Source organism: Olea europaea, chromosome 22 (assembly GCF_002742605.1).
Source record: "Olea europaea var. sylvestris chromosome 22, O_europaea_v1, whole genome shotgun sequence".
NCBI lineage: Eukaryota > Viridiplantae > Streptophyta > Magnoliopsida > Lamiales > Oleaceae > Olea > Olea europaea.
This window is the reverse complement of record NC_036258.1, coordinates 6,292,669-6,319,858: the sequence shown is the minus strand read 5'-3', so window position 1 is coordinate 6,319,858 and position 27,190 is coordinate 6,292,669. Positions and strand designations below refer to the sequence as shown.

Here is a 27,190-nt window from a genome sequence, read left to right as displayed (position 1 = left end):
CTCAAAGTTCAATGAGCAATTGAAGACATTTTCTAAAGTATAATGAGCAAGTTTAGTAAGTAATAAAAAACACTTTTTTACATGGCAATTTGTCAACATTATGACAAGAAGTCACATGTACATTTCGTCAGCCACATTACCAATTCCGGATGTTTTATACAAATTTTATGCCAATGAATAATGTCTAGCGTTTGAATAAATTTAGTGACCAAAACTCAAAGTCGTAATCTCAAGTGAGCAATCAAAGGCACATTCATGAGTTCATTGATTATTGAGACAATTAACTAAAATATACTTGCTTATTTGAGCAATTTTAACTTATTTTTAAACAAATCAAATAACATGGTATTAGAGGGATAATTGCAACTGCAATCTTAAATCTTTTATTTTTTGCATACTATACACAAATCTTTCATTTATGCCACCTATAGTCTTAAACCTTTAATTTAATTGAATCACAAGGACAAATGAACGATTTTCATCAGTTGATTAGAAAAAAAAAAAAAAAATTGAACTCTTTCGACCAATTTTGACTAATTTTAAAAGAGTGAAAATACAAATTTACATTTCTCCAAAAAGAAAAAAATGAAACCTGCCCCCACCCCTGAATCTTCATCTTTTTCAACATTCCATCCTACCCCAAATCAAATCAAAACCAGAAAATCCATCGAACCATCTTCGAGCATCAATTACAATTTAGTGTACAGCCCCTCACACTAGAGTGTAAAATTCTAGCATAAAAATGGCTTTATTCCTCCGAGCATCGCCCATATATGAGATCCATAGCTGATTAAGAAATTTTGAAATCGCTAGGCTTTAATCCAGCAAGCCAATAAAATATAGTTGTATCAATGATGATTAAGCGTATTCTATATGCAGCGAAAACTCTGAAGTTACTCCATTCAATGGTTCTTTAACGTTATTAAGTTATAGCATCTCTTTGTTTACAGAAGGAACTTCCTCGATACTTAAATATCCCCGTTCGCAAAATAATTTAAAAAAACAGTTATTGTTTATTATCCATTGTTAATTTAACTATTCCATTGGAAATCGATCGTCATTAGAGACAGAATTTGACTATCGCTAAAATTTCATCGCTAAAGCCACGCATTCTAGTAGTGAGAATTGGGATAATTCTTGTGTGTCGCAACTTTTCAACGAAAATAGAATTAATTAATTAATTAAAAGGCCAAGATTAATTGCAATCTTACAAAATTAATTGTTGCTTCTAAACACACACTTCGCGTTGAAAAATTAAAGTAAGATTAACAAAGTAGTTCAAGCTTCGATAGCATTAAAGCTAGAAGATTTTCTTTACAAGAAGGGCAAAAATGATCCAACCTCATTATCTTCACGACTGAAAAATCCTAGACAAACACTGAGTTATAAGGTGGTCATGTTTGCATTGGCACATTATAAACAAAAAGTATCCTGAAGTACAAAATAAAACCTATAATTTTAGACAGGCTCAGCCAAAACTAACCGTTGATGAATTTGATCGGAAGGTTTGACCAATCAAAAATATACGTGCACACCTATGACATCCAAAGGGCCTTTGGGAGTTTTGGGTACCTATTATGGGGTTTTTTGAAGGATTGATTTTGAACGTTTACAAGGGATTATTTATTTATTATTTTTTTTTTTTTTTAAGTAGCGATTTTAAAACAATCTAACCCATGAAAGTTTTGAAGTTTTTTTTTTTTAAATAAAATTATGTATATGTCCTTAATGAAATTTTCAATTTATTATTCCTTATATGAATTTTATTTTTTATTTCTTTACATATAAGTGAACAAAAATTGAAATATTTACTAATAATAAAATTTTCAATTATAAATATTTATAGCTATTAGGGTGCGTAAAGAAAATAAATTCTAGATAATTCAATTGTATAAAACTTATTTGGATGAAAAATGTCAATTAAATGTGTTTAATTGATTTAATTTTTAATCTAAAAAATAGTATAATTGTCCTTTTTTATTGTTGGGTAGATGAAAGGGAGAGTATAGATGAGAGAGAGAGAGAGAGTATGAATTCCCTAAAAGATAAAATATTACTCTTAGAAAATATTTTCCTTGATTTTGAGAAAAATATGATCACGTGACTAAAAGTAAGAAAATATTTTTTTATGGAAAAAATAGTAAACAAAGAGTACAAAAATAGGAACTTGGATGGAAAAATCACATTTTTCTTGAAAAATATTGGCAATCAAATGGACCCTTAATAAATTTTACAATTATAAGCAATTTTTTAATTATAAGTAACTTTTTATATTTTATTAAATAAAGTTATCTTCTTCGTAGTATTTTTTTAATTTTATAAATAATTTTTTAACATAAAAGTGAGTTTTTATCTTACATGTAAGTTTTTTACTTAGAAGTAAAAATTTTATTTACAAAGTATTTTTTTTTTTTTTTAATAACATTGAAGAATGACAACAAGAAATGCACTCCAAGTTACAACACTAAAAAACCTCCCAACATCAATGCTCCAGAAAACTAATAAGAACAATTTTTCAACCTGTCATAAACGATGCTAACCAGAAACAGCCAAAAACAAAAAAACAAAAAACACTACCAAGAAAGCCTTAAATGTGTTGTACAAATCTCTTATGTTTACCCCCAAGGCCTGAAAAAAATAGATGATAAGTCACATTATCACGGAGAACGAAAGACCTCAACTTGTTGTCAAAAGTCATCCTGACGATCAAACTGGGGTTCATTGTGTCAACGGGGCCAAGAGTGATTGCATAACAAAATTGATTCAAAACCAGCCTAACTTGGCCTCCTCAACTAAATGATGAGTTCTAATCTGTACTGTTCATATACCAATTGCACATCATAACCAACTGATCAAGAAGAGAGCAATAACAAGTGGGTTTTTGAAGTGCTAATGGGACCAACATTCTTTATTGGTGCACAAATAACATATGTATATTTTTATACTTGTTTGTACACTGCAGATATTTAAGTGTACAAGTGAATTCTAAAGTTGATTTCTTCCATTTGCAAGTATTTTACTGCAAACGAGTCTTAGGATATTGGTGAAAAACAAAAGCGGGCACCTTTTTTTAATTAAATAAACACGTTTAGGGTTTAGTGGACAAAGATTGTGAGATCTTTAGCAAAATACTCAGCTCGATGTCTGTCTCTTTCATGTCACACCTGCAATATCATTAGTACCAACCATCATCATTAATCAACATCTAGGATATAGAAACCATGAAAGTGGTCTATTGTGTAAGCATATATGTGTATACCTACATCTATAGAAACACGCATATACATGTATTATTTATCAATTCGACACGTAGTCCAAGCAAAATATCTCTCGTAAATGAGTAGTGTTAATGGGATTTGATGTTTTTTACTTCTTTTTAATCGTTGAATTATCGAGACAGCAAGCAGTATCAAGTAAGGCCCTTTTCATCCATTTGAAGAAAGGAGAGAACCCAAAGAGTCCATCTTCCTTTTAGTGGTTGAATCTGTGAAAGGATATTTACAACGTTGAATATATATAAAATAAATAAAAATATAAGAACTTGGACAGTTCCTTCTAAAAATATAACCTCAACACTTAATATACTATTAGAACCCATTAAACTTAAATTAAAAGCTCATTTCGACGAAGATTCAAAATGAATACACAAATTCCAAGATGAATGTACTCAAACGAGCCATCATCTTACATGACATGATTCTATTAATCCCTGTGAATTGGACTGCTGGGCACAATATTTCAATAATTAGAACAACTTAATTAAGCTAGTGGAATTAGCTAAGCAAATTCGGCTATAAATAGACTATAAATAAAAATGGCCAATGAACAAAATTGAGAAATACTAGTCCCTAATGAGACAATGCAACAACAGACAGTAAAAGCTTTCCATGACTACTTACTCAAGGTGATATTATTAGCTATGTGGAGTGTGCTTTACACAGTTATCATGAAAAAAAGTGTAATCTTTATAATTCAGAAACGTGTCAAGTGGCTAAAGTTGATTTGATCCCACCTCTCTAATATTTGTCTTACTGCCCAATTTCCCTTCTACTCGGTACCTTCACGTCACTGAGATTGTCTTTCATCCTTGCATTGAACCTACTTATCAATTCTCCTGCTACTCAATTGAGTGATGACCCTTCTACTCGGTACCGTACGGTACTAAGCCAAACTTTCCTCATTGCTCGACTAGTGGGTCAAGTCAATCTCCCTCTTGCATTCTGCACAATCCATTCTCTCGTGACACAAATGACCTATACTCTCTAGACTAGGCAAACCAATTATTATCTATGTCATGAGCATTGTGAGGAGATTTTGAAGGAGATCGGGATGAATGCTTACTGGGGCCATTATATTTAGTGGGCTTGTCTCGTCCACCAAAAAGGAAGAACAAGGAATATATCGCCTGATCTTGAAAAGTTCTTTCCAGGCCTATTATTACTTATTTATTACAAAGTTGCATTAAATTATTTTACTTTTAAGTGTCAAAAATATCTTCTCTCCCCCACACTCAGACAGAATATCATAGACTCCATAAATATAAGACATAGTTTGAACAAAATTCTCTTGTTATACATCAAACTGAATTTTGGGTTTGTATCCTTGCGATTAATTGATGGAGGGTCCTCAATCTTCAAGTCCTTCTCATCAATATCCCCAAGCAATTCAACTTAGGCTTTACCAGGCTTTTATATTCTCAATTCCTATACTCTGCTCCATCATTCTATTTCTGTTATTCTACTTGTTCTACCTCAAGAGAAGGGCTTCGAACTTCTCGGCAAATCCACCGGTTCTCCCGAGGACTATTCACGATGCCGCGCCTAACGTTACAACAGTAAGAACCACCCCTTCCATCGTGAATCTTATTTTATAAAGCTCATTTAAAAGTTGTAAGTATTTGATTTAGTCTTTAATATGCAACCTTAGAGGCGAAACTTGAACGTATAACCTTTGTATGCTCTTAATATATACTATGTTTCAACTGATGATTGTCTTGTTTCATGTCCAGTCATTTGATTCAGATTTGAAAGCAGAGCTGAAAAACCAGCTTTCCACAATCTTGTTTGATGAATATCTAAAAGCAAGGGATTCACTGTAAGTTCTCAACCAAACAACTCAAAAATGACTTTTAACGATCAAATTTAACATCGTTAAAAGTGAAATTTGTTTCGATATGGATAAATCAATCATGTGCTAGTGCATTGATCATAAATATATTGTAGAATGGAAACGAACGATTCAGGTTGATTACTGTTGAAAATTTGAGACCTAAAAGTGCCCCAGAAAAGGACATGTCCCTAAGCCCAATTAAAGGCCATACACTAGTTTATTTTCTTTTGTACAATGATGGTTTGTAGTAGCTTTCGCAGCGTTGAACCTCTTCCACTTGCACGACATGAATATATCTTATTCTTAGCCTGTCACACTTGATCGTTCATCTATTATTACATATCGGGATTCTCTTGTTACTAATTAATTGTGACTCATTTGTGGTCAAAGTGTTATACTAGTTTAGACGATATTCCCTTTTCAACATACGTCCATCCATATTATGTTGTAACGGGAAAGAATGTTAGATTGCGGACGGGGAAAAATATCGTTGGTTAAAAAAAAGAAAAAGTTTTGAATTTGTGAGTAATATTATTTTATTAAAAACTCTATGGTTGAAATGATTTTAAATTTACTGTTTAAAAATGCATTTTTTTCCAAACAATAAAGCTCAAACAAGGGATAAATAATGGGCCTGTTTGGGCCCGATTTTTTCACCCAAAAAATTGATTTGACCGTTATTTCACTATTTCATCCGTCATATTTAACTTCTTCTCTCACAGGTGGACTCCACTTTTCTTCTAACGGTCAAAAATCAATTCTCAAAATCACTCCTAAACAGCCTCAATACTTTTTTTAAGTCAAACTCTATAACCTTGCCAAGGTTCTACATGATTGTAATTAATTAAATTGGCTAAAAAGTGCTTAATTCTATCCACATAAATATTTGCTTGGTATAGTTCGTTAGAATCTCTAACAGCGTCCACTCTTTCTCAAGTTGTTTTTGAGCGAATTATTATTCTTTTATTCTATGTTTCTCATGAAAGTTAAAGAGAATAACTGAATATATTGAATGATGTTATAAATAAGATGAATTTAAATTTGGAATTATAATTATAATTGCAGGTGTTGTGTGTGCTTAGGAGAATTTGAGATAAAAGAGGAGTTGCTTCAAGTGACAGCATGCAAGCATGTGTTTCACGTAGATTGTATTCGACATTGGCTTCAATCCCATTCAACTTGTCCACTTTGTAGAGCCCCCGTTGCAGCCACCTCATAGAGAAATCCATTTCGCAAAGTTGTACATGTAACACTAGCCACAATAATTACGATTACAATTACAATTACAATTACAATTACAAGAAGAGATGAATTGAAACCAACGACTAGTACTGATCGAGGATCGTCAAGTTCTTGCTAGCTAGCTAGTAGCATACATCACATATACGAAAGCGTGACTTTAAAAAATTATCAGTAATTCACAGATTTTTGCATATTTTAAGATAAAAAATAAAATAGTTTATAACTCAAAATGGTTCTCGATTTTCTTTAAGCCAAATTAGAAAGATAGAAAGGAAATTTATGTATTTTTAGATAATATTAGTGAAGTAGGGGTATTTAATGGAGCGAGTAGAGGCATTCAACTCGTTTACTACCTGACACAGCTCGTCATGTTTTGACGGCTTGCTTTACTAAAGTGTGGCACACCCACTCACTAATTTTTCATTTTTTTTTTAAAAAAATTGAAAAGTGCTTTTCACTCAATATAACGAGCGAGCTCATGAGTCAACTCGTGCAAGCCTTCGCTGCTCGGCTACCGCACTTAACACTTCTAAAAAGAATCTTTTCCCAATTAATTTCGAGTTGATTCAAAATATCATAAAGTTGATTTTAATGCATCATGCCTTCATATGAAACAGAGTTTTTCTGGATAAATGACACAAAAACATAAATATCAATGAACTTTGACAATGAGAACTTAGTCATGATGTCCAACAAGATAATAAAAAATGCCCGAGCATTAAAATGACTAAAGTACCCTTATCAATATCTTATAAATAGGTCAATGCACTGCAAAAAATTCGGGATTTGAATTTATCTATTTTTTTAAAAGAAAAGAATAAAGCCAATCAAATAGGCTAAAAAAGGGACTTAGAAACAGGCTGATTTGGTAGAAAGTGGTTGGCTATTTTTTTCTTTAATTTTTCAAAGTGTCTAATTATGTTTCGACACGTGTCTACTCTATTTTTTACCCTGTTTTTGAACTTGTCCTTGTAGCATTATTGGGGGAAAAAAATGAGGGTTTCGAGAGGAAAAATCCGGGGAAATTAAGAGAACTCTTGAAATATTTTAATAAAAAGGAGCACATTGTGAAATTTCCACATTAATTAATCTACTTGTTGATGTAGCCTATAATTATGCTACCCAACATCATTATTTTAATTATTTGTTCAAAATCTCATTTTTGTGTGACCCACTGGCACAATCACGGTGTCAAACAATATGGATTATCATTCAAATTCCAATTGGTTGAAAGATATGATTCATGTGAAATAAGTGCTAATCTCATTTCCAATTATGTTCTTCATGACTTTGAGCTATTGATTTATCGAGGTATATTTGAAACCACTTTCAAATCACAACTCCACCAATGTCAAGGATTCACGGCATCATTACTCAAGTGTACTAATGTCACAATACAATCTCTTATTACCTAAGAATGATAAATACATTTTTGATCATCCAACAATTCTCATGTAATTCTGTCATATCTAATTAATATTGTATTAGCATTCAATATCACTATAGTATGGCGATTTATACCTAAGGTTTTATAATGATCTCAAGTTGAAGGATCAATTTCATAATCACTATTGAGAAATAATCAAGTAACACTGCGATGGTTATTCGTGTGAAATCTCTATGACGGGTCTTAAATAATTGGTCAAAGTTGGTCAAATCAATTTATTAAAACCAAATTTCCAGCATCGTCACCTTTTTCTGATTTTATTTTCTCCCATGATCTACCTCATACTAATAATGTTTGAAGTGTTTAGACGTGTATGATGTATCAACTATGCTATGCTATTTTTGTTTCAAATTATCTAACTTATAAAAATATATGTGTTTGGTGAATATCATATTTGAGAACTCAAGTTTTTGAATAATGTTACGTGTACATCAGGATGTCCACCTTCCTCACTTGGAGGGGGACCCATTTGGAATACAATATGATTTATCTAAAGTAGGTCATGAGGGGGTGGACACTATTTGATGTACAAGTAGCATTATTCAAAAAAAAAAATTCTTACTTTTTCACCTAAGATATTGAACAGAGATGAGCTGGTAATACCTATGAATCTATATGAAGGTTATGTTTGGGAAGTGTTTATGAACGGTATAAGTTATACACTTTTGATTAAATCACTTTCTATCTACACCTTTCGTAGAACTTAAGTACAACTCACTTTTCCATTACTTATTTCTATTTATTTATAAACACTTCACAAACAATTTAGTTCAGCTAACATGATTTAGGGCCTTGTGCTCCCAAGCTGAGCCAAGGAATTCATCTCGAGTCGTGATAGCTTTAATGTAGACTTCTTCTTGTTCTCCTTGACAAGGTTCTCAAGCCACGTTAGCACCAGATATGCATGATCTCAGCCAGGGCCGGACCTGATGAGAGGCCCAAGAGGCCTCTGCCTCAGGCCCAGATTTTTAGGGGGCCCAAAATTTTTCCCTTTCATTTTTTTTTTATTCTTCTTTTTAATAGAGATGGCAGTCGGGAGACGGAGACCACCGTCCACCACTTACCCTGCGTCCCTGCAAAATTCAAAAATCAAAGCCCTTCTAAAAGAGGAAAGTGCAAAGGCGAGGCCGCAACCGGTCGGCGCCGGGCGGCTACAGCCCTGAGGCACGGTTGACGGCTCTCTTCTCGCCAATGATTTCAGAAAATCAACAACCCTTAACCAGTTAAGTTTAACCCTTTCTCATTCTACAGTGCCGGCAGTTACTTGTAATTATTTAATTTATTTCACATTGTGATTTGGCGGATTTGCGACTTTGCCTGTGCGACTATGCCTGCGCTAGCGCTTGCTGAAACAACTCTTTTTTATTTTCTCATCTTCATCAATTCATATGAGTAATGCTATTATGCTATGCATTAAGAGAAAATGAAGCTTATAAGTAAATTATAAGCTTAGCCATACATGCTCAGATGCTCTTTTATTTCAACTGAACCTTTAGGCTTTAGTTTCTGCTTTCGCGTTCCTTTTCTCGTAGGCTACTGGCTGTGAATTGTGATAGACCGGTAGTGTGATGAATGATGATAAGTTTGTTGAGTGAGGTCGGGTATGGAGAACTGGAGAAGCCCTGACTCGTATCTTGGTAGGGCAAATTCAGGTTTTTGTTTCAACTAAACGGCTGAACCTTTATACTTTAGTTTCTGCTTTTGCGTTCCTTTCCTCGTAGGCTACTGGCTGTGAATTGTGATAGGCTGATAGTGTGATGATAAGTTTGTTGAGTTGGGTCAGGTATGGAGAACTGGAGAAGCCCTGACTCGTATCTTGGTGGGGCAAATTCAGATGGCATGATTTGCAACTGGATTTTCTATATTTGGGAAGGGTAGAAATGTAGAATTTCTTGCCTCATTCCATTTTCAAAAGGGCCTGTTTTTCCCACATCCACTCATTCAAATTGTAATAAATCTAAATTTTTAGTTGAGCTCTAGTTTAATAATCACATTAGACAATATTAATGTACTAATATTTTTGGACCACTTTGGGATCCTTGCAGGTTATTGATAGTTGTTGAATGACTTGAATCAAATACCATGGCTCTTAAATATGCATCTAGAGCTCAAAAAAAGAAAAAGAGAGAAAGAGTAGAGGCATTAATTCGAAGCCAGACTGGAGATATGGAGAAGTACTTTAATAACAAGAAACAAAAAGAGAAGGAAGGAACACCAGAAAAATTATTGATTGAGAAACAACAGATCAGAATGATAATGACAATGTGGATGAACGGAAAGAGAACGAGGAAATGATTGAACCTGCCAATGTGGATGAATCAAAGCAAAATGAGGCAGATAATATTCAACATGAAGATTTAAATCAAGAGAATTGTTTTTCTTTAAATTTTGAAGATCCCGGAAATTGGAAGGACATCCACATTGATCAAAAGACGAGGGACTTTTTAGTTGAAATAGGTCCAAAAAGAGTTGATGGCATCTTGTTTCCCAAAGATAGTCAAGGTAGACATTTTGAATCGTCACACTATAAGCGGCTACTTGCAAATGGGCAGATAACTGATTGTGTATTCCATTTCTTTAGACAAGATATTTTGTTTTTGCTGCAAGTTGTTTAAAACAGAAAGAACGATGAAAAGTATTGGTCAATTGGGTAACGAGGGATATAAAGATTGGCATAATATGCATCGTCGCCTTACAAATCATGAAGAGTCTAAGGAGCATATAGGCTCCATGACTAGTTGGATGGAACTAGAAAATAGACATACAATTGGCCATCAACAAAGAAAGAGAGCATTGGAGACAAGTACTAACGAGGATAATTGCTATTAAACGACTTGCTAAAAATATTTTGGCATTTCGCCGAGATTGTGAGCAACTTTACGTGGAGAACAATGGACTTTTTTTGCAAATAATAGAAATGGTTGCTGAATTTGATCCAATAATAAGAGAAAACATTCGACGTGCTCAAGCACGTGAGATTCAGTATACATATCTTGGTCCTAAAATTCAAAATGAATTGATACAAACTTTGGCAGGCGAGGTGAGAAGTGCAATTGTCACAAAAGTAAAACATGCAAAATATTTTTCTGTCATAAACATGCAAAATATTTTTCTGTCATACTTGATTGTACTCCAGATGCGAGTCATGAGGAGCAAATGTCTCTGGTAATACGATGTGTGGATGAATCAATGGACTCTTCGATGGTACAAGAATATTGGATTGAATTTTTGAAAGTGGACAATACATCAGGACTGGGACTTTTTACTGAACTTACAAATGTGTTAACGAATCTTGACCTTGATGTTGACAATAGAAGAGGTCAAGGGTATGATAATGGAGCTAACATGAGCAGGAGACATAAAGGTGTACAAAAAAGGTTACTTGAAATAAATCCTAGAGCTTTCTATACTCCATGTGGTTGTCATAGCCTGAATCTAGCATTATGTGACATGAAAAATTGTTGTTCTAAAGCTATGTCATTCTTTGGAGTGATATAACGCATCTATACAGTGTTCTCTTCTTCTCCCAAACAATGGAAAATTTTTAAATATAAGATTGAAGGTCTCACACTTAAGCCATTGTCCCAAACACGTTGGGAAAGTCATGTGGAAAGTGTCAAACCTATAAAAGAGCAATCTATACAAATAAGAGACGCCTTACTTGACTTAGCAAACATTGTTGAAGATCCTAAAACAAAGAGTGAAGCTGAGTCATTAGCAACATATGAACTTGAAAATTTTGAGTTCTTACTTGGTATGGTCATTTGGTATAAGTTATTGCATGCTTTCAATACTGTAAGTAAATTTTTTCAAGCAGAAAATATGGATATTGATGTAGCCATCAAGCTTTTAGAAGCACTTATTTTGTTTCTCGAAAATTATAGAGAATCTGGATTTGCCAGTGCCATGGATGAAGCTAAACAAATAGCAGTTGAAATGGGAATTGAAGCTGTTTTTCGAGAGAAACGTAATATTCGAAGAAAGATGCAGTTTGATGAAAATGGCAGTGAAGAGGTAACACTATCAGCTGAAGAATTTTTTCGAGTTGATTATTTTCTCTTTATAATTGACCAAGCTCGATCTTCACTTCAAACTCAGTTTGAACAATTTAAACATTATGAAGAGACATTTGGATTTTTGTTTAATTCGGAGAGATTAAAGAGTATGGATGTTAACCGTTTGTTGAAATCTTGTAAGAATCTTGAGCAATATTTGAGCCATAATGGACATTCAGACATTATTGGTGATGACTTATGTACGGAGTTGTTAGTTTTGAAGTGATATTTACCTGGAAAAATAAAAAGAGCAATTGATGTGCTAAATTACTTGAAGAAAATGAATGGTTGTTTTCCGAATGCTTGCATTGCTTACAAGATTTTGCTCACTATACCGATTTCAATTACATCAGCAGAAAGAAGTTTCTTCAAATTGAAATTGATCAAGACTTATATTCAATCAACCATGTCACAGCAAAGATTGAATGGATTAGCTATGTTGTCCATTGAAAAAGAAATGGTTAAACAACTCGACTATACAAAATTGATTGATATTTTTTCCTCAAAAACCGCAAAACGAGTTGTATTTAAGTGATGGTTTAGAACATTTTCTTATACATCTTTGTATTGGTATTTGATTATAATATAAATATTTTGAATTTCATTTTTATTTGTTGCTTTATTATGGATTTTATGTTAAAAATTTAGTTCCTTAAAACTCTTATAAATAATATGAAAAAAAAAAATCATTGTTTGCTATGAAGTAGGGGCCCAAATTCTGAATCTCGCCTCAGGCTCCGCGAAACACAGGTACGGCACTGATCCCAGCACCAGATCCTCTACGAGGCGCTAGAACTAGCAGGAACCTTTTGCGATCAAAACTTTCTTGAAGAGAATGAGACAATTATGCAGGAAAGGCTCCTTGATAAAAGGTTAATTTACTAGCACACCGACATACAGTAGCACCTATGGAACTATGAGAAAATGGAATTAACGAACAATCTTCTAGTTTTCGTCGATTCACTCATGAATGCTAGAAATCTAGGTATCAAAACACTCCTTGAATCACATGGAATCAAGGGCGGATCCAGATTTTTTGGGCCCATGGGCTAAAAAATTGACATAATACAAAAATATATGTGACCACCATACAAGCTAGTTTGACAATGAAGAGGAATTCTACATTAGAATGAAAACATACTGCACGTCTGCGTCTACACATTCAAAAATATATTACACCTTTCAAATTCGAAAATGACTCAATGGCGTCGGTTGACAATGAAGAGGAATTCTGCATTAGAATAAACTTTTACTCCACAACTCTAATTAACTAAGGGGATTGCATTAAAAATTTCCCTTCGACTCTAAAAAACATTGAGAAATGGATTCAAAGAAAAATTCAAAATATATTAACTTTTATTTCAAAAACAACACAATGCTGCTTAAGATATACAAAGAAGGTATATAGCTAATTACATTTGTTTATTTACCCACCCAACCAAAGGTCCAAATTCCCATTCTGGTTTTCCCATTTCCGTTATATTTGGAACCCAGAACCTTAAAAATATTCAGACTTTAGAATTCCAGTGGAACATCAGTCAATCCTCCAAGACTTGAACAATTTAACCCCATTCCAGTGCCAGCTACAGTTGAGGTAAGGGGATTTTTCCTTAATTTTTCAGAAGCTTTACGGGGGAATGAGAGAGGCGAGTTGGAGATTGAAACGTTGAAAGAAATTGGATCACGGGGTTGTAGCGTGTAGAGGGAGATTAGATGGATATTAGGTATGGATTTGGAGCTTTGAGCCAATAATTCTCTCTTTTTTTGGGGGGTCGTAAACTTTGATTTGGGCTTAAGTAGTTGGGCTAATATTGTTTTGGTTGGACACGGGATGATGATTAAATAGATATGGGCTCAGGTTAAAAAAAATAAAAATTAAGAACTTAGTGGATTTGGGCTAGGGCGAGCACGGCTGTAGTTCGGGCTAGCCCGTGCCTAGATCCGCCCTGCGTGGAATATCGAGGATTTGATTTTGTTGTGTGTCAGAATAAAAACATTTTTGTCAACATAATTTGTGGGCCTCTGGGATTAGAAAAACATGTTCAGTGACTGTCTAGACTACTTTTTATTCTTAGAACTAGTAAGTGTTTTGCAGCGTGTAGGAGTTAAAACAAAGAAGTGTAGATAATTCTGATCAAAATTCCATAGGCTCACAATAAAGTTAAATGAAAAACGAGTACAATAACCATAAAAGACTCAAGTAGCAATGAGGATTGTCTGAGACTCATGCCTGTGTTCATACCAATCCCTGCACCTGAAGCATGAAATATAACTCACTTGTGAGTAATTGATCGAATTTAATTTAGAACAAGCTGGAGTTTGTAGTTTATACAGTAGAAAATTCTTACCACACTGTATAGTAGAGTTGTTGGAGGCTGAGCAAATGCAGACCATCCCTTCAGTTTCGACATCAAAACCGCACATCCCACCGGTTTTCACACATCGATCACAACCAGTGTCCGGGACGCTATACGACAGTTTAATTCCGTAAAGCCAATCTAACGGTCCAACACCCTTCAAACTATCCACATTGTACACACTAGTGTAATGCGAGCAATCCAATATATTCATGCTCATGAACTTCACCGTATTGTACGATGTAAAACAGCACGGAGGAGTGCTATTCGACAGAAGATGAAACAATTTGAAAGCAGTACACGAGCCGTAGAGTTCGTCACAAGAATGGCCTGAAAAGTTGAAGCAAAGGGACTTGTAATGGTTCAGCACAGGTGAATCAATGGAGCAATTCAGGAGAACAAATATGGTATCGGGCGAAGGAGGGATAGTGACAGATTGAATATCTGTCATTACAAAGTCATGATGTGGTTGTAATATTGAGCAAGTAGACATGGCTGGATCGAAAATGACCATGGATTTTTTGTTGTAGTCTATCGACTGCACCTTGTAATTTCCGGACGGGGTGATGAAAAAAAGGTCGGTCGTGCAATTCAGCATGTGCCGGAACTGTGGAGCACCGCAGCCGTCGTCTACACCAAAAGGGTATTTTATAGGAATGTTGTTGCAGAAATTTCTGCATACAGAATGAACTTGCAATGGTTCAAGGAATAGAAACAAGATTAATATGTTGAAGTTGAAGAAGGGCTGTTTTGGAGTGGCCATTTACCGTTGCTGTTCTTGAGAAACCAAAAAGAATTGAAAATTTCAATGTGCATAGTAAGAAGAACAAAGAGCGATTGCTTTCGCCAAACTCTGCTACTTTTGATGATTAAAGGAAGAAAGAGGAATTAATCAACGGCTCACTGCAAGTGGTTCAATATCAGGGTGCTTTTTTGACCGTTTTAACATATATGGGATCCACATGTTGAAAAAAGGAGTGAAATGTTGGAAGCTGTAATTGATTAATACTGGTTTTTTCATGTTGCTTCGTTTGTATTGGTTAACAGGCTGGTGCAGGATTCGGCGGGTTATTTATTTTGAGTACCAGTTGGCCAGGATTCTGCATAATGTGAATGGCAATTCTGTTATTCCTTCCTGTCTTAGGTGTTGAGTAAAAATTGCTAAATGTGGATGCTGTCCTTGTAACTCTTGTAACAAATGGTTGTGGTCAGTTTTTTAAAAAAGTATAAAGCGTAACTAAACGTTATAAAACTTCAATTTTTCTCCTGACACCTACGTCCAGAAGGAATAACAGCATTGCAATTCACACTAGGCATGGTGACCAATTTTCAAGCTTTACAAGCCTATGCGAGTTTAGGCGAGACGTAGGCATAAAAAAGGTGTTTTTATAATTTTTAATATTAATATTTTTAATTATTTAAATAATAAAATGATATATAACAAACATCTAAAATTATAAAATATTATATTTACTTAATAATTCTCACATCAGTCAATTATCCAATTTTCAAGTTTTGAAATGTAAAGACTAGACTATTTTTTATAGTTTCAACTTTTGACTTTCAATTAGATAGATTCTACTTAAAATTTTCTAACGTTTTCATTTTTTTACTTTTGTGCAGATAAAATCATTTAAGAATGTGAAACCAAGGTCAAGTAAAAAACTTTTAAAAGAGGGGGAAAAAATAAAAAAGAAAGAATTTAATAGTAGTGCTCATTGTCAAGGCCTGACATTAGTCTTGCGCCTAGGTGGAGCCTAGGCTCTGCTTAAACGGATTTTTTAGAACACTTGTTGTGGTACTAAAGTGGTACGCAAGCATGAAGTGAAGGTTATGACAATGTGTTCAAACCGCTTTTTACACACATTTAGTGAAATCCACGAGTACTACATGTTCACCTCGCTCATTTCTATCTAGTAAAACTTTAAACCATATATAAATATTTTCCAAACATGCTTATGAAAGCTGGTTATTGTTGGCCTAAAAGAAAATTGGTTATTTAGTGTTAAATTTTGATGCAAGGATCCAGCCACTCCGACCAAATGACTTTAAACCTTCAAAAATAGAACAGGTGAATAGATAGAAGGAAGAAAAAAACTAGACAAGCCATTGACCAGCATGGTAGTGCATCGTCCTATTCAATAAGGCACAAGAAATCACGTATTCTTGATAACAGAAAGATGATCCCATGTTGTCCGTCTCTGTCCCCAGCCAGACCACTAAATTGTTCGAAAACTCCATTTTCTCTAGCAAGTATACTCTAAAACATAAGCAGATTTTGTGCTCGAATTCAGAATGGAACACTATATGCACTTTGGTGTTAAACTCAATGGCAGCCTATTAGCATAAGGTCATATTGAACTCTAGGACAAAACACATTCTCATCTAATCAACTGAGAAGGGAATTAATTTTAAAATAGAAAATGAAAAAATAATTCTCCAAACCCATTATGTTCTAGTTATGGGCAGCACCTTCTATCTCATCTACGGCTCTACTCCACAGAAGTATAGTGATGATTGATTTGCACGCGTTGCCTCTGATTCACAAAATTGTAGAGTTACAGCCTCCTTGCTCATCAAGCTTGCTTCACAGACAATCTCTCTGATAAGAAAGAAAATAAGAAATTAACAATGTCTAAGTAGGGAGAATAAACTAGTGAAAAACATAGAATCAAAATAAGGACAGACTATCAGTACAAGCAAATACTGGCCAAGAAAATCCGATAACACTCAATACCAACTGTACTGATTAGAGTTCTACTACGTGTACATTGTGGTAGACATTAAGTTTGACACTGTTTAACACGGCAGAAATCATGGTCATTGATTTTAGCAACACTCATTTTAATCAATGGCACAGTTTTCTACACATCACACAATGTCAAACTTAATATACACTAGGAATGTACGACTAGTTTAATTATACTGATTAATATTTTGGAAGCAAGAGTTGTGGGAGCAGGAGGTGCTGGGGGGATATATTAATGAGAGAATATAAAAATTCAGTCAATATCATCATTTTTGCAAGTGGAGGTGAGCGTGTGTCGGTTTTTACATTCAAGAGATCTAAATGGCAAACTACTGCTCAAGAATTCAAAAACGAACTGCCAACATCTGCCTCTGCACTAATGAACGACAAAGATATCAACATACTTATCAATTCATAAGTAACAATCATTGTAGTCCCATAGAGTGACATATTTAGAAACCGGGGTCCAAATCCTCTGTAGAAGCCTCTCCATCCATCTTCTTTAAGAAGTGTCTTTGCAGTCTTCATTACAGAAGGTCTTCCAACACCATAATCATCAATAACCTAGATCAATGAAGATACAATGTAAACATTAGTAGTAATTTTCCCCTTTTAGTGGGGATGAGAAAAGAAAGCAGACAATATTATTGTGAATTTCATTACCTGTAATCTCGTCTTTACGGTATCTATGGGAGTAGTAATAATTGAAGAACAAGCACCAGCAGTCATTCCTGCTGTAGCTTGAACAGTGATCATTTCTACATGAGATGGTTTCTTTTCTGAATCATCTTTGTAGCCCACGCTCCTATGGTCATAACCAAGATGACATAGAGAAAGCTAGCATCAGAAAGATGTATTGCCAATAATGGATGCCCAAATGAACTTGACACAAATGGCTAAAATATCCTAGAGACAACAAATAAAGCACGAAGAATGGCTCTTAACACAAGATAACAGATATACCTCCAAATGATGTGTTGGGCAGCACCATAGGCACCCCACCAAAGTGCTGAAGCAGGGGATTGGGTAATGGCTGTTAATCCAAAACCTCTATACATGCCACGGAACCCCTCAGCTGCTAGTACTTTGCGTACAACATCAAATGGGCCACTGCAAGGCGTACTCCCTGGAAGCCCTTGAACCATTAACCTTTGGCAGATCTGGATAAACAAGATTATGCAATTCAGAAGCATGAATCAAAAAGTAAATATATGACAGTAATTCAGAGAGTGTTGTAATGCATAGATCTCATATAATAGTGAAAAAAAGACAGGTTGCAGGAGACTTGAGGATTCATTTCCAGTTATAATCGATCCTACGCACTAACAAACACGTCCACTATTACATGCATTTTTCACCATCACACCATGACATCAAACCCACTTCTTTCTTGAGGAGAAATAACAATTTATTGATTGAAGGACCCTGGGTAAAATTTGCGGAGATATCCACTAAACTAAAATCAAGACAAAACTACTATTTACCAATTGAGAACAATAATTGGAACCGGAACAACATTAGAATCCCTTAGATGTACAGGCATATAATGATGCGAGAAATTTTACCTTTTTTCCCATAATTCATAAATAAGTTTCTCTTTTCCTTAAAAAGATTTTACTTTTTCTTTCCTCCATATTACCCAAACAGTGGGTGACACTCTTCTTTCACACCTAGCAGTTTAAAGAGCCATCAGTGCATCAAATATTAGGCAATTTTTTAGATGCGCTTGGGAAAAAGAACTTAGGGACTGTGCTACAAACACTTGATGAATTCTTAAGAACCAGCAGCTTTTCAAAACTACAAGACATAGTTTTTGGAGATTCTTAAAAGATCAGACACACACAAAAAAAATAAAATAAAAAAATAAATTCTCACACATCACAAAAATAAGTAAAACTTTGAGGAATACCAATATGCATTCTCTAGAAGGGTATGAAATAATTAGAATACCCACCACGTCCAAAGGCACAAAGTATAAGCAGGAAACTAAATTGGAGATCATTCCTGCAACACCATTTGCAATGCCGACACGAGTTGCCTCCGGCATATTCATGTTTTCCGTATATTTGAGCGTCATATCCTTTGACACTTCAAGTGAAGTCAAAGCCAGGACTCGACCAGGCAATGATCCAATGGCAGATGTGCCAAAGCCTCTAAAAATACCAGGAATGCCATCAGTCCTGACAATGCGACTGAAAACTGATAATCCAGTCATTTGAGAAAGCCCAGAACCAGCTACTTGCATCCTCGTCTTCACGACTGCTGTTGGATGTATTAAAGCAGACTGAACAGTGAATAAAATAGCCCCAATTACATGGAACCTTGTCTTATCCAACCTACAATTGAGTCAATTAACCAGACCATCAGATTCAGGACACCAAATATTATATAGTCATCACAATATTGAGCATATTTTATTAAGAGAATGACAAGAACGGTAGTATTAAACAAATCCTTAACGAGAAACTAATCTCCCTGAAAGTCTGCCCTCAAGTCACAGATTTACAGAAGGAGAAGAAAAAGTACACTACACATTGAGCCCTTCATGACAAGAAAATTCAACCATCTACATCAGCTACAAAAAAAGTAACCCTAACTTCTAGTTTTAAATGGATTTTATAAAGCGAGCAAGCAATCTAACAGTTCAGCAACTCTAAATTTTCTCACGCAGCTGCTTACCCATGTGGTAAACTAGATAGTCCAATTCAAGAAAGAAGGTACTTTGTTATAGCAACTATCAAAGTCACACCAATTTCGTTTTTCATGATAATTTCTAGATTCGTCCAATAGTTGTGATTTTACAAGGAGTAATGCTATTCACAGTGACGCCTACCGGCAATGCATCAATTAACAAACTCTCACCTGTATGCCACGACTAAAGGAAGTGTTCACTACGAATAGCAATATTCTTTTACCTGTTATGTAGTTAATGAACTCAGATACATAGCAAAGTAAACACCTTTTTCCTAAGATCAACTATCCAAAAGAGGAGAAATTCAAAATAGCACTTCTTCCTCCGGCAAGGCAAAAATAAAATAAAAAACTACAGACCCTATAATGGCAATCAAAAGGGTAAGCCCAGTTTAGTAACATAACCAATCATCGAAAAAACTTCGAATAATAAGAGCAACTGCCACCCAAATCATAATACAGAAGCAACATATAGATAATATAAATCATTTATCAATTATATCATGAGTGTGTACAAATAATTACCGATCCCAGTTGATGTCAGTGTCAGCAAGAGAAAGTTCTGGAGTTGTTGCTTCTACAGTTTCCATAGCCATTACTATAAAATAGTTTGTGTACGATATTTGATTATAAGCAACAACTTTGAGAATGATGCTATGATTTTAGGCGTCAAGTAAACAGAATGATCAAGGTGGTAAAGAATAGTAGAGAAACTTCCAGCTCTTGCCACTTTGCTATTGGAATTTTAAATACACGAAAGGGAAAGATGAAAATAGAGAGAAGAGGGTTGTGGCTTGTGGGTCGGAGTGGGGTGCGTGGAGGGGGTACAGTTCTCCCGTTTTTAGGGCAATTTGTATGGAAATTCCATTTTTACGTACTTATAATTCTTAAAATTTCTCAATGTTAAGAATTCTCAATTTGTATGGAATTTCCATTTTTTACGTATTTATAACTCTTAAAATTTCCCATGAGCTAGGGCTAACAACGAAATCGTCAAATCAAACCAAAATCGTCAAAGTTTTGGTTTTAAACCGAATCAAAATATTTCGAGATAGTTTGGTCTAAGTTTCAATATTTGACAACCGTCAAATCTTTAAAAAAAAAAAAAATTCAAAAGTAAATTAATTTAAATTTTATCCAACTCAATTAAAATTAAACATAATCTAATTAAATATATACTTCCATATTAAACATAACTCAATTAGACTCAGTACCAAAGACAATTATTTATCTCAATTAGTTAATGGGAAATTTGGTCAACTAGCCTAGTAGGGCAATGAGTTTATGGCCTTTGACCAACATAAAAACAAAATTAAAAATATTTTAATTGGTGAAATTACAATGTTGCGCTTCAATTTATATCAAAATATTCCACCAATTTATTTCAATTCACCTTGTTCCTTCTCTTCATTTTCACTATGAAACCCTATTCCCCAAACTTGAATACTTTCATCGTCTTCTTTACCTTAATTTTCAATACATTTCAAGATTAAAAAAAAAACTTTTTTTCTTTTATTCAAGCTCATTTCACATTACTTTCCGTCTCATTGGTACAAGCTAATACAACAAAAAATGTAATTTTTCATTCAATTTTTTCATTTTGAAATGTGATTTTGTTCATTCATTAGTGTAGGTTTAGAATGGAAAAAGTGTAAATAGGCATATTTTTTTAATGATTTCATAGTTTATTTGTATATTTGATTTAGTTTTAGTTGAGTTTTTTTTTAATATGGATTGAATTTTGATACATTTGGATTTTTAAAGATAATAGGTTAAAAAGAAATTCATTTATTAGCATTGTCATAAACGAAAATTATGATTTGCAAATTTGCTATTTTTTGATATGTACTGGGATTTAGAGAGTTGCACTCTGGGTACTTTTATTTTAAGCAATTTGAGCTTTCTAGTAAAATTCTTTGTGTTATGCTTTACTGTATTTAGTAATTTCCTTTGAATCCTATTATTGAACTTTACATTTGTTGATTTCAAAATTTTCTAAACAGAAATGCAATGTATAATGTGCTCTAATGGTTACAAATTGAATGAAATTTATTGAAATAGCAATATTATGGAGCAATACAATTCCAAGTATTTATGTTGTTGGCATAATTTTTGCATGTGTTGCTATGTGGATCCTTATCTATACATGCCGCTATTTGATTTGCTAAAAATTAGATTATTGGTAGATTTTGATAAAAGTCAATAATATTAAAACAATTGAGATTGTTTAAGAGTGAAAAAAACACTTATTTTGGTTACGATGGATGTGGCAGCTCGTGGTCTTGATATTATTCATGTTGCTTATGTTATCACATATAAGGAGAGGTTGAAATTTTCCTACGCATTTAAGATAAAGATGAGCTGGTGTTTTTCTCTAGGACGAAACGACTTCTCAATCTACTTACTGTAGTCCAAGAAACTTTGATCTCTCCAATGACATTAATGATTATGTACATTGGATTAGTCGTACAGGTAGTGCTAGGAAAACATGATTGGCTATCATTTTCTATAACAAACAACAATTTGTCACTAGGACTGATTTGATCCAGGAAACTAATCAGAAATTACCAATTGTTTGATTCAGTTTGCAAGTCGAGCTCCATAGGTGGCCGTGATTTTAGAAGAGATAACTCTTATAATCGGAGTGGGGGAAAGCACTTATTAGTATAGTGATGGTGGCGGAAATAATAACAATTATAGTGGTAGGAGATATGGTTCTAGGGTGACTAGAGCTTAGGATTAATATTTTACAGTACCCTTCAAAATTATTTTGTTTTAGGGCATATAAGTTTTATATTAGAATTCTAGGATTTTGATGTTTTGGACAATGCAAAAAAAGTTGTAGGCTACATTTGAAAATGGGCATATTAGTAGGATAACTTTATTCTAGGAGATGGATTTTTACTGTTGTACATGTTTGCGTTTAGTTAATATTGGTGTGTATCTTTACGGTGTTATGCCTCAAGAAAACGGCACAAGTGTTATTACTGTACTTATAAGCATCCATGAGAACTTGACATTACATGAATTATAAGCTTTCATTAGAACGGCACCAGTATCGTTGTTGGACTAATAAGTGTCTATGAGAACGGAACAAATGACATTACTGGACTTATAAGCTTCCATGAGAACGATGTAAGTGTTGTTATTGAATTGATAATGTCCATAAAAACGGCACAATATGTCGTTACTGAATTATAAGCATCCATTATAATTTATGTCATTTTAATCGTTCTTTATCACATGGTCAACCTATATATCTTACATTTGTTAAGTGGCCCATTGCTTGAGGTCGTTACATTGAAAACAAATCAAAATATAAGAGAGAATAATAGAACAGCACAAGTGCCTTTACTGAGATGAAAATGGCATGTGTGTCATTGTGTTTGTAAATACAAATGCAAGCAACCACATCTTATCCAAGCCTTGAGAACCAATCGTTGAAATCATTTACATTTTATGCCTTACATATGTTAGGTGGCCCATTGCTTAAGGTCGTTACGTTGAAAACAAATCAAAATATAAGAGAAAATAATAGAAAGGCACAAGTGCCTTACTGAGATGAAATCAAACTGTGTATCGTTATGTTTGTAAATACAAATATAAGCAACCAAGTCTTATATGTAGTGATGGCAACGGGGCAGGGCACCCCCACCCCCCATTTGGCCAAAACCCCGCCCCGCCTTGCCTTAAACGGGGCAAGGTGGGGCACGGGGCGGGGACGGGGCAACTTTTTGCCCCGTTTGTTGCCCCGTTTAAATTTTTTATTTTTTTTACATTTTCAAAGTTTCGAATTATATTATTATTAGAGAATAAAATACAAATTTAAAATGAGTTTTTGACGGATGAATTATCTAGAAATAAAATTAATTTTAATTTTTTTAAAAACTTTTTCTTCACGGGGCCGACCTGAGCCCCGCGACGAGGTGACCATTTACGCCCCGCCCCACTCCCAGTGACGGGGCGGGTTTTTTTTGCCCTATTTGGGGCGGGGCGGGGCGGGGCGGGGCGGGGCGCCATCACTACTTTTATGTGCATTGAGAACCAATTCATTGAAATCATTTGCATTTTAAGATGGACATGACATTTACAAAATTTAAGAGAAATGTTCATTACTTAATCGAAATTTAAGCTTTTATCAACTCGATAACATATGATTTATGTCATTTCAACCATCATTTATCTCATGGTCAGCTTTTATATTTTAGATACGTTAGGGGGTCCATTCACTAAGGTCATAGAGCTAATAAAGAAAACAAGAGAAGATTATAGAACCATACTTGTGTCATTATTGAAATGAGAACTTCTATTAAAACGATATAATTGTTGTTATGCTAGGTGTTAATGAGAATGGCACTTATATTATTATTGAGATGAGAACGTCTATTAGAACAGTATTATGTCGTTACGACACTTTGACAATCACTAAGATGCCATTTATTAGAATGGTATAATTGTCGTTATATTTGTAAATATACTTATCCATAAGACGACACTTCCGTTGTTACTGAGATGAAAAGTTATGAAAAAGCGACACAAGTGCCATTTACAAAAATGAAAAGGTCTTTGAGAATAGCATCAGTGTTGTTACTAAGATCAAAAGTTTTAAGAGAATGATACGAGTGACGTTATCAAAATACAAAATTGTCCATGAGAAAGGCACAAGCGTTGTTACTGTGAAGAAAATGACAATTGTGTTGTTCTATCTATAAATACAAGTATAAGTACCCTGAAAACCAATAAGTTGAACTTATTTCAGTTGCAATACAGAGATGAAGTTTATAAAAGTTTAGAAATGTGCTCATTAGTTGTATTTTATGACAAATCAATAAAATGACTTGTGATTCTACCAATTCAATATCATATAATATATGTTAATTCAATAGTTCTTTGTCACATGATCAATCTTTCTCACTTTTAAGGTTAAGGAATCCAATGTTTAAGATCGTTGTGTTGAAAAATAAGCAAAATATTGAAGAAATCAACAAAACGGCACTTGTGTCATTCTATCTATAAACATGAGTATAAATGGCCACAACCCATCCATACCCCCCAAAAACAATAATTTTAACTCATTTTAGTCGCAGTATGGATATACCGTTTACAAAACTTGAGAGATATGTTAATTATTTATATTTTTTAATGAATCAATGCAATGATATGAGATTTCACAAACTCGATATCATATAATCTATGTGAATTCAATTGTCTTTTATCACATAGTCAACCTATCTCACTTTTTAAAGTTAGGAGATTCAATGCTTGAGTTCATTGCATTGAAAAATAAGCAAAATTTTAGAGAAATCAATAGAACGATACAAGTGCCGTTAAAAAACATTTGTTTTGTTCAGCCTATTAACATGAATATAAATAGCCACAACTCATCCAAACTCCGAAAATTTGTAAGTTGAACTCATTTTAGTTACAATATGGACATTCCACTTACAAAAATTAAGAGATGTACTCAATAGTTATATTTTCTACCGAATTAATACAAAGAGTTATGATTCCACCAACTCGATATCATATAATCTATATCAATTCAATCATTATTTGTCACACGATCAACCTTTATAACTTTTTAAGTTAGGGGATCCAATGCTTGAGATCGTTGAGTTGGAAAAGAAACAAAATATTAGAAAAAATGCTCTATCTATAAGCACGATTATAAATTGTCACGGCCCATCCATGTCCCAAAAACCAATATGTTGAACTCATTTCGATTGTAATATGGACTTGTCATTTACAATAGTTGAAAGATGTGTTCATTAATTATATTTTCTAACGAATCAACACAATAACTTGTGATTTCACGACCTCGATATCATATAATCCATGTCAATTCAACTGTTCTTTATCACATGATCAACTTTTCTGACTTTTTTGTTGGATCCTACTCACTAGATATATTTTCTAACGAATCAGCACAATGACTTGTGATTTCACCAACTCGATATCATATAATTTATGTCAATTCAACTATTCTTTGTTACATGATCAACTTTTCTACTTTTAGGTCCAATATTTAGAGCACTAAAAAAGAAGAAAAATAATGGTAAAATCAACAGAACAATACAAGTGCTGTAGAACGATACTTGTGTCATTTTATCTATAAACTTGAGTATAAATAGTCACAACTCATCCATATCTCGAAAACCAATTAGTTGAACTCATTCAATTGTAATATCGACATGCAGTTTATAAAAGTAGAGATATGTACTCACTGATTATATTTTTTAGCTGATCAATACGATGACTTGTTATTCCTCCAATTCAATATTATATAATCTATGTTAATTTAATCGTTTTTTATCACATGATTAACCTTTTCAATTGTCGTAAGTTAGAGAATCCTGTGTTTGAGGTCGTTGCATTCAAAATAATGAATATATTGGATAAATCAATAGAACAATACAAGTGCCATTATTGATAATAAAAACGATAGTTGTGTCATTCTGTTTATAAACACGAGTATAAGCAACCACGATCCATCTATGCCTCGATAATCAATAAGTTGAACTCATTTAAATTGTAAGATGGGCATACCATTACAATATTTGAGAGATATGCTAATTACTTAATCAATATAAAAGCAACAAAATGGCACAAATATCGTTATTATGATGAAAATGACACAAGTGCCCGTTACATGTGTAAACACGTATGAATAAATTATATCATATAGATTTTGTCATTAGTTGCTATTAAATCAATAATATATAATTTTTGAACATCATTTTTATATTTTCCAGGTAAAATAATCAAAACTACCCTAGTGATGTTTTATTATAAAAAAAAGATGTGTCTATTGTTCATGTGATACCCACAAGCGTACTGGATCGTCAACAAGTAATAGATTTGAGTGAGTTTAGAGAATCGTCCTACATGGAATAAATTGTAATTCAAGTTTACTAGTCATGTAAGGAATTCAAATTATGAAAAAAAAAATAGTTTGATTTGATTTATGCAAAATTAATCTAAGAAAGATGTAAAAATATGATTTTTATCAAATTATGGATGATTATATTGGATTTTGTCTCCACTTGTTGTTATCTATTCCAATTCTTGATTCGTAATCTAGTTCCGTTCATACAGTCTTGATAATCGATAATGCTATGACATATAATTTTCTTTTCCAAGATAAATTAATTTTTTTTAATCACAACCTGAATCTATTCCTAGCCTGAATTCTAATGGTTAGAATGCATTAAAGTTTAGATTATCTCAATGATTGACACAAGTGACTGTATGTGACCAGGTCAATCTCAAGTCACAACCGATCACAAAACCATCATAACTGATCATAGAACCATTACAGCCTACACCATCACCAATGAACCATAAATCAAAAAATTATCTCACCCCCACCACCACGAGCACCATTGCATCTATACTACTGTCTCCACAATTACCACCACCACAACACCCACAAAATTGCCGCATCACAACCGCACAGCACCCCACCACCATCTCATCTCTCTCTTTCTACACCATGCCAACACCCCACCAAAAAAATTCATAAACCCACCTCCGTCACCAT

General features: G+C 33.8%; 4 protein-coding genes across 5 annotated transcripts; 2 read left to right on the top strand and 2 right to left on the bottom strand.

The window, feature by feature from the left end:
• Window positions 1–4,473: 4,473 nt before the first annotated feature.
• LOC111371223 (probable E3 ubiquitin-protein ligase RHA4A) lies at window positions 4,474–6,497 on the top strand. The gene is made up of 3 exons (XM_022993117.1): window positions 4,474–4,834; window positions 5,009–5,094; window positions 6,175–6,497. Exons 1-3 carry the CDS (start codon window positions 4,616–4,618, stop codon window positions 6,326–6,328), a joined length of 459 nt encoding a protein of 152 aa, XP_022848885.1. The 5' UTR covers window positions 4,474–4,615; the 3' UTR covers window positions 6,329–6,497.
• A 3,592-nt stretch (window positions 6,498–10,089) lies between these two features.
• LOC111371093 (zinc finger MYM-type protein 1-like) lies at window positions 10,090–12,079 on the top strand. Its single transcript, XM_022993005.1, has 5 exons — window positions 10,090–10,300; window positions 10,419–10,601; window positions 10,714–10,833; window positions 10,935–11,216; window positions 11,310–12,079. Exons 1-5 carry the CDS (start codon window positions 10,090–10,092, stop codon window positions 12,077–12,079), a joined length of 1,566 nt encoding a protein of 521 aa, XP_022848773.1.
• A 1,112-nt stretch (window positions 12,080–13,191) lies between these two features.
• Window positions 13,192–15,092, bottom strand: LOC111371548. The gene is made up of 2 exons (XM_022993599.1): window positions 14,202–15,092; window positions 13,192–14,107 (listed from the first exon to the last, which is right to left on the bottom strand). Exons 1-2 carry the CDS (start codon window positions 14,971–14,973, stop codon window positions 14,004–14,006), a joined length of 876 nt encoding a protein of 291 aa, XP_022849367.1. The 5' UTR covers window positions 14,974–15,092; the 3' UTR covers window positions 13,192–14,003.
• A 1,400-nt stretch (window positions 15,093–16,492) lies between these two features.
• Window positions 16,493–20,471, bottom strand: LOC111371547 (solute carrier family 25 member 44-like). Of its 2 annotated transcripts, XM_022993598.1 has the most exons (7): window positions 20,176–20,240; window positions 19,420–19,500; window positions 18,914–19,295; window positions 17,923–18,119; window positions 17,623–17,764; window positions 17,364–17,523; window positions 16,493–16,812 (listed from the first exon to the last, which is right to left on the bottom strand). In XM_022993598.1, the coding sequence occupies exons 3-7, from the start codon at window positions 19,202–19,204 to the stop codon at window positions 16,787–16,789; spliced, it is 816 nt and encodes a 271-aa protein (XP_022849366.1). In that variant the 5' UTR covers window positions 19,205–19,295; window positions 19,420–19,500; window positions 20,176–20,240; the 3' UTR covers window positions 16,493–16,786. The 2 variants fall into 2 exon arrangements, with proteins under 2 accessions (XP_022849366.1, XP_022849365.1); XM_022993597.1 differs by lacking the exon at window positions 19,420–19,500 and having other exon boundaries at window positions 20,176–20,471.
• Between the last annotated feature and the right edge of the window lie 6,719 nt (window positions 20,472–27,190).

Excerpts from the sequence above, each read along its gene's own strand:
- LOC111371223 (XM_022993117.1), top strand. The coding sequence starts at position 4,616 with ATGGAGGGTCCTCAATCTTCAAGTCCTTCTCATCAATATCCCCAAGCA. Across the intron at positions 4,835-5,008 it reads CCGCGCCTAACGTTACAACA|TCATTTGATTCAGATTTGAA; the intron begins GTAAGAACCACC and ends TTTCATGTCCAG. Across the intron at positions 5,095-6,174 it reads CTAAAAGCAAGGGATTCACT|GTGTTGTGTGTGCTTAGGAG; the intron begins GTAAGTTCTCAA and ends TTATAATTGCAG.
- LOC111371093 (XM_022993005.1), top strand. The coding sequence starts at position 10,090 with ATGATTGAACCTGCCAATGTGGATGAATCAAAGCAAAATGAGGCAGAT. Across the intron at positions 10,301-10,418 it reads GTTTCCCAAAGATAGTCAAG|AAAGAACGATGAAAAGTATT; the intron begins GTAGACATTTTG and ends TGTTTAAAACAG. Across the intron at positions 10,602-10,713 it reads AAAGAGAGCATTGGAGACAA|AAATGGTTGCTGAATTTGAT; the intron begins GTACTAACGAGG and ends TGCAAATAATAG.
- LOC111371548 (XM_022993599.1), bottom strand. The coding sequence starts at position 14,973 with ATGGCCACTCCAAAACAGCCCTTCTTCAACTTCAACATATTAATCTTG. Across the intron at positions 14,108-14,201 it reads CAACTCTACTATACAGTGTG|GTGCAGGGATTGGTATGAAC; the intron begins GTAAGAATTTTC and ends TTCATGCTTCAG.
- LOC111371547 (XM_022993597.1), bottom strand. The coding sequence starts at position 20,246 with ATGGCTATGGAAACTGTAGAAGCAACAACTCCAGAACTTTCTCTTGCT. Across the intron at positions 17,524-17,622 it reads CCGTAAAGACGAGATTACAG|GTTATTGATGATTATGGTGT; the intron begins GTAATGAAATTC and ends TCATTGATCTAG. Across the intron at positions 16,813-17,363 it reads TGTTACTTATGAATTGATAA|AGAGATTGTCTGTGAAGCAA; the intron begins GTATGTTGATAT and ends CTTTCTTATCAG.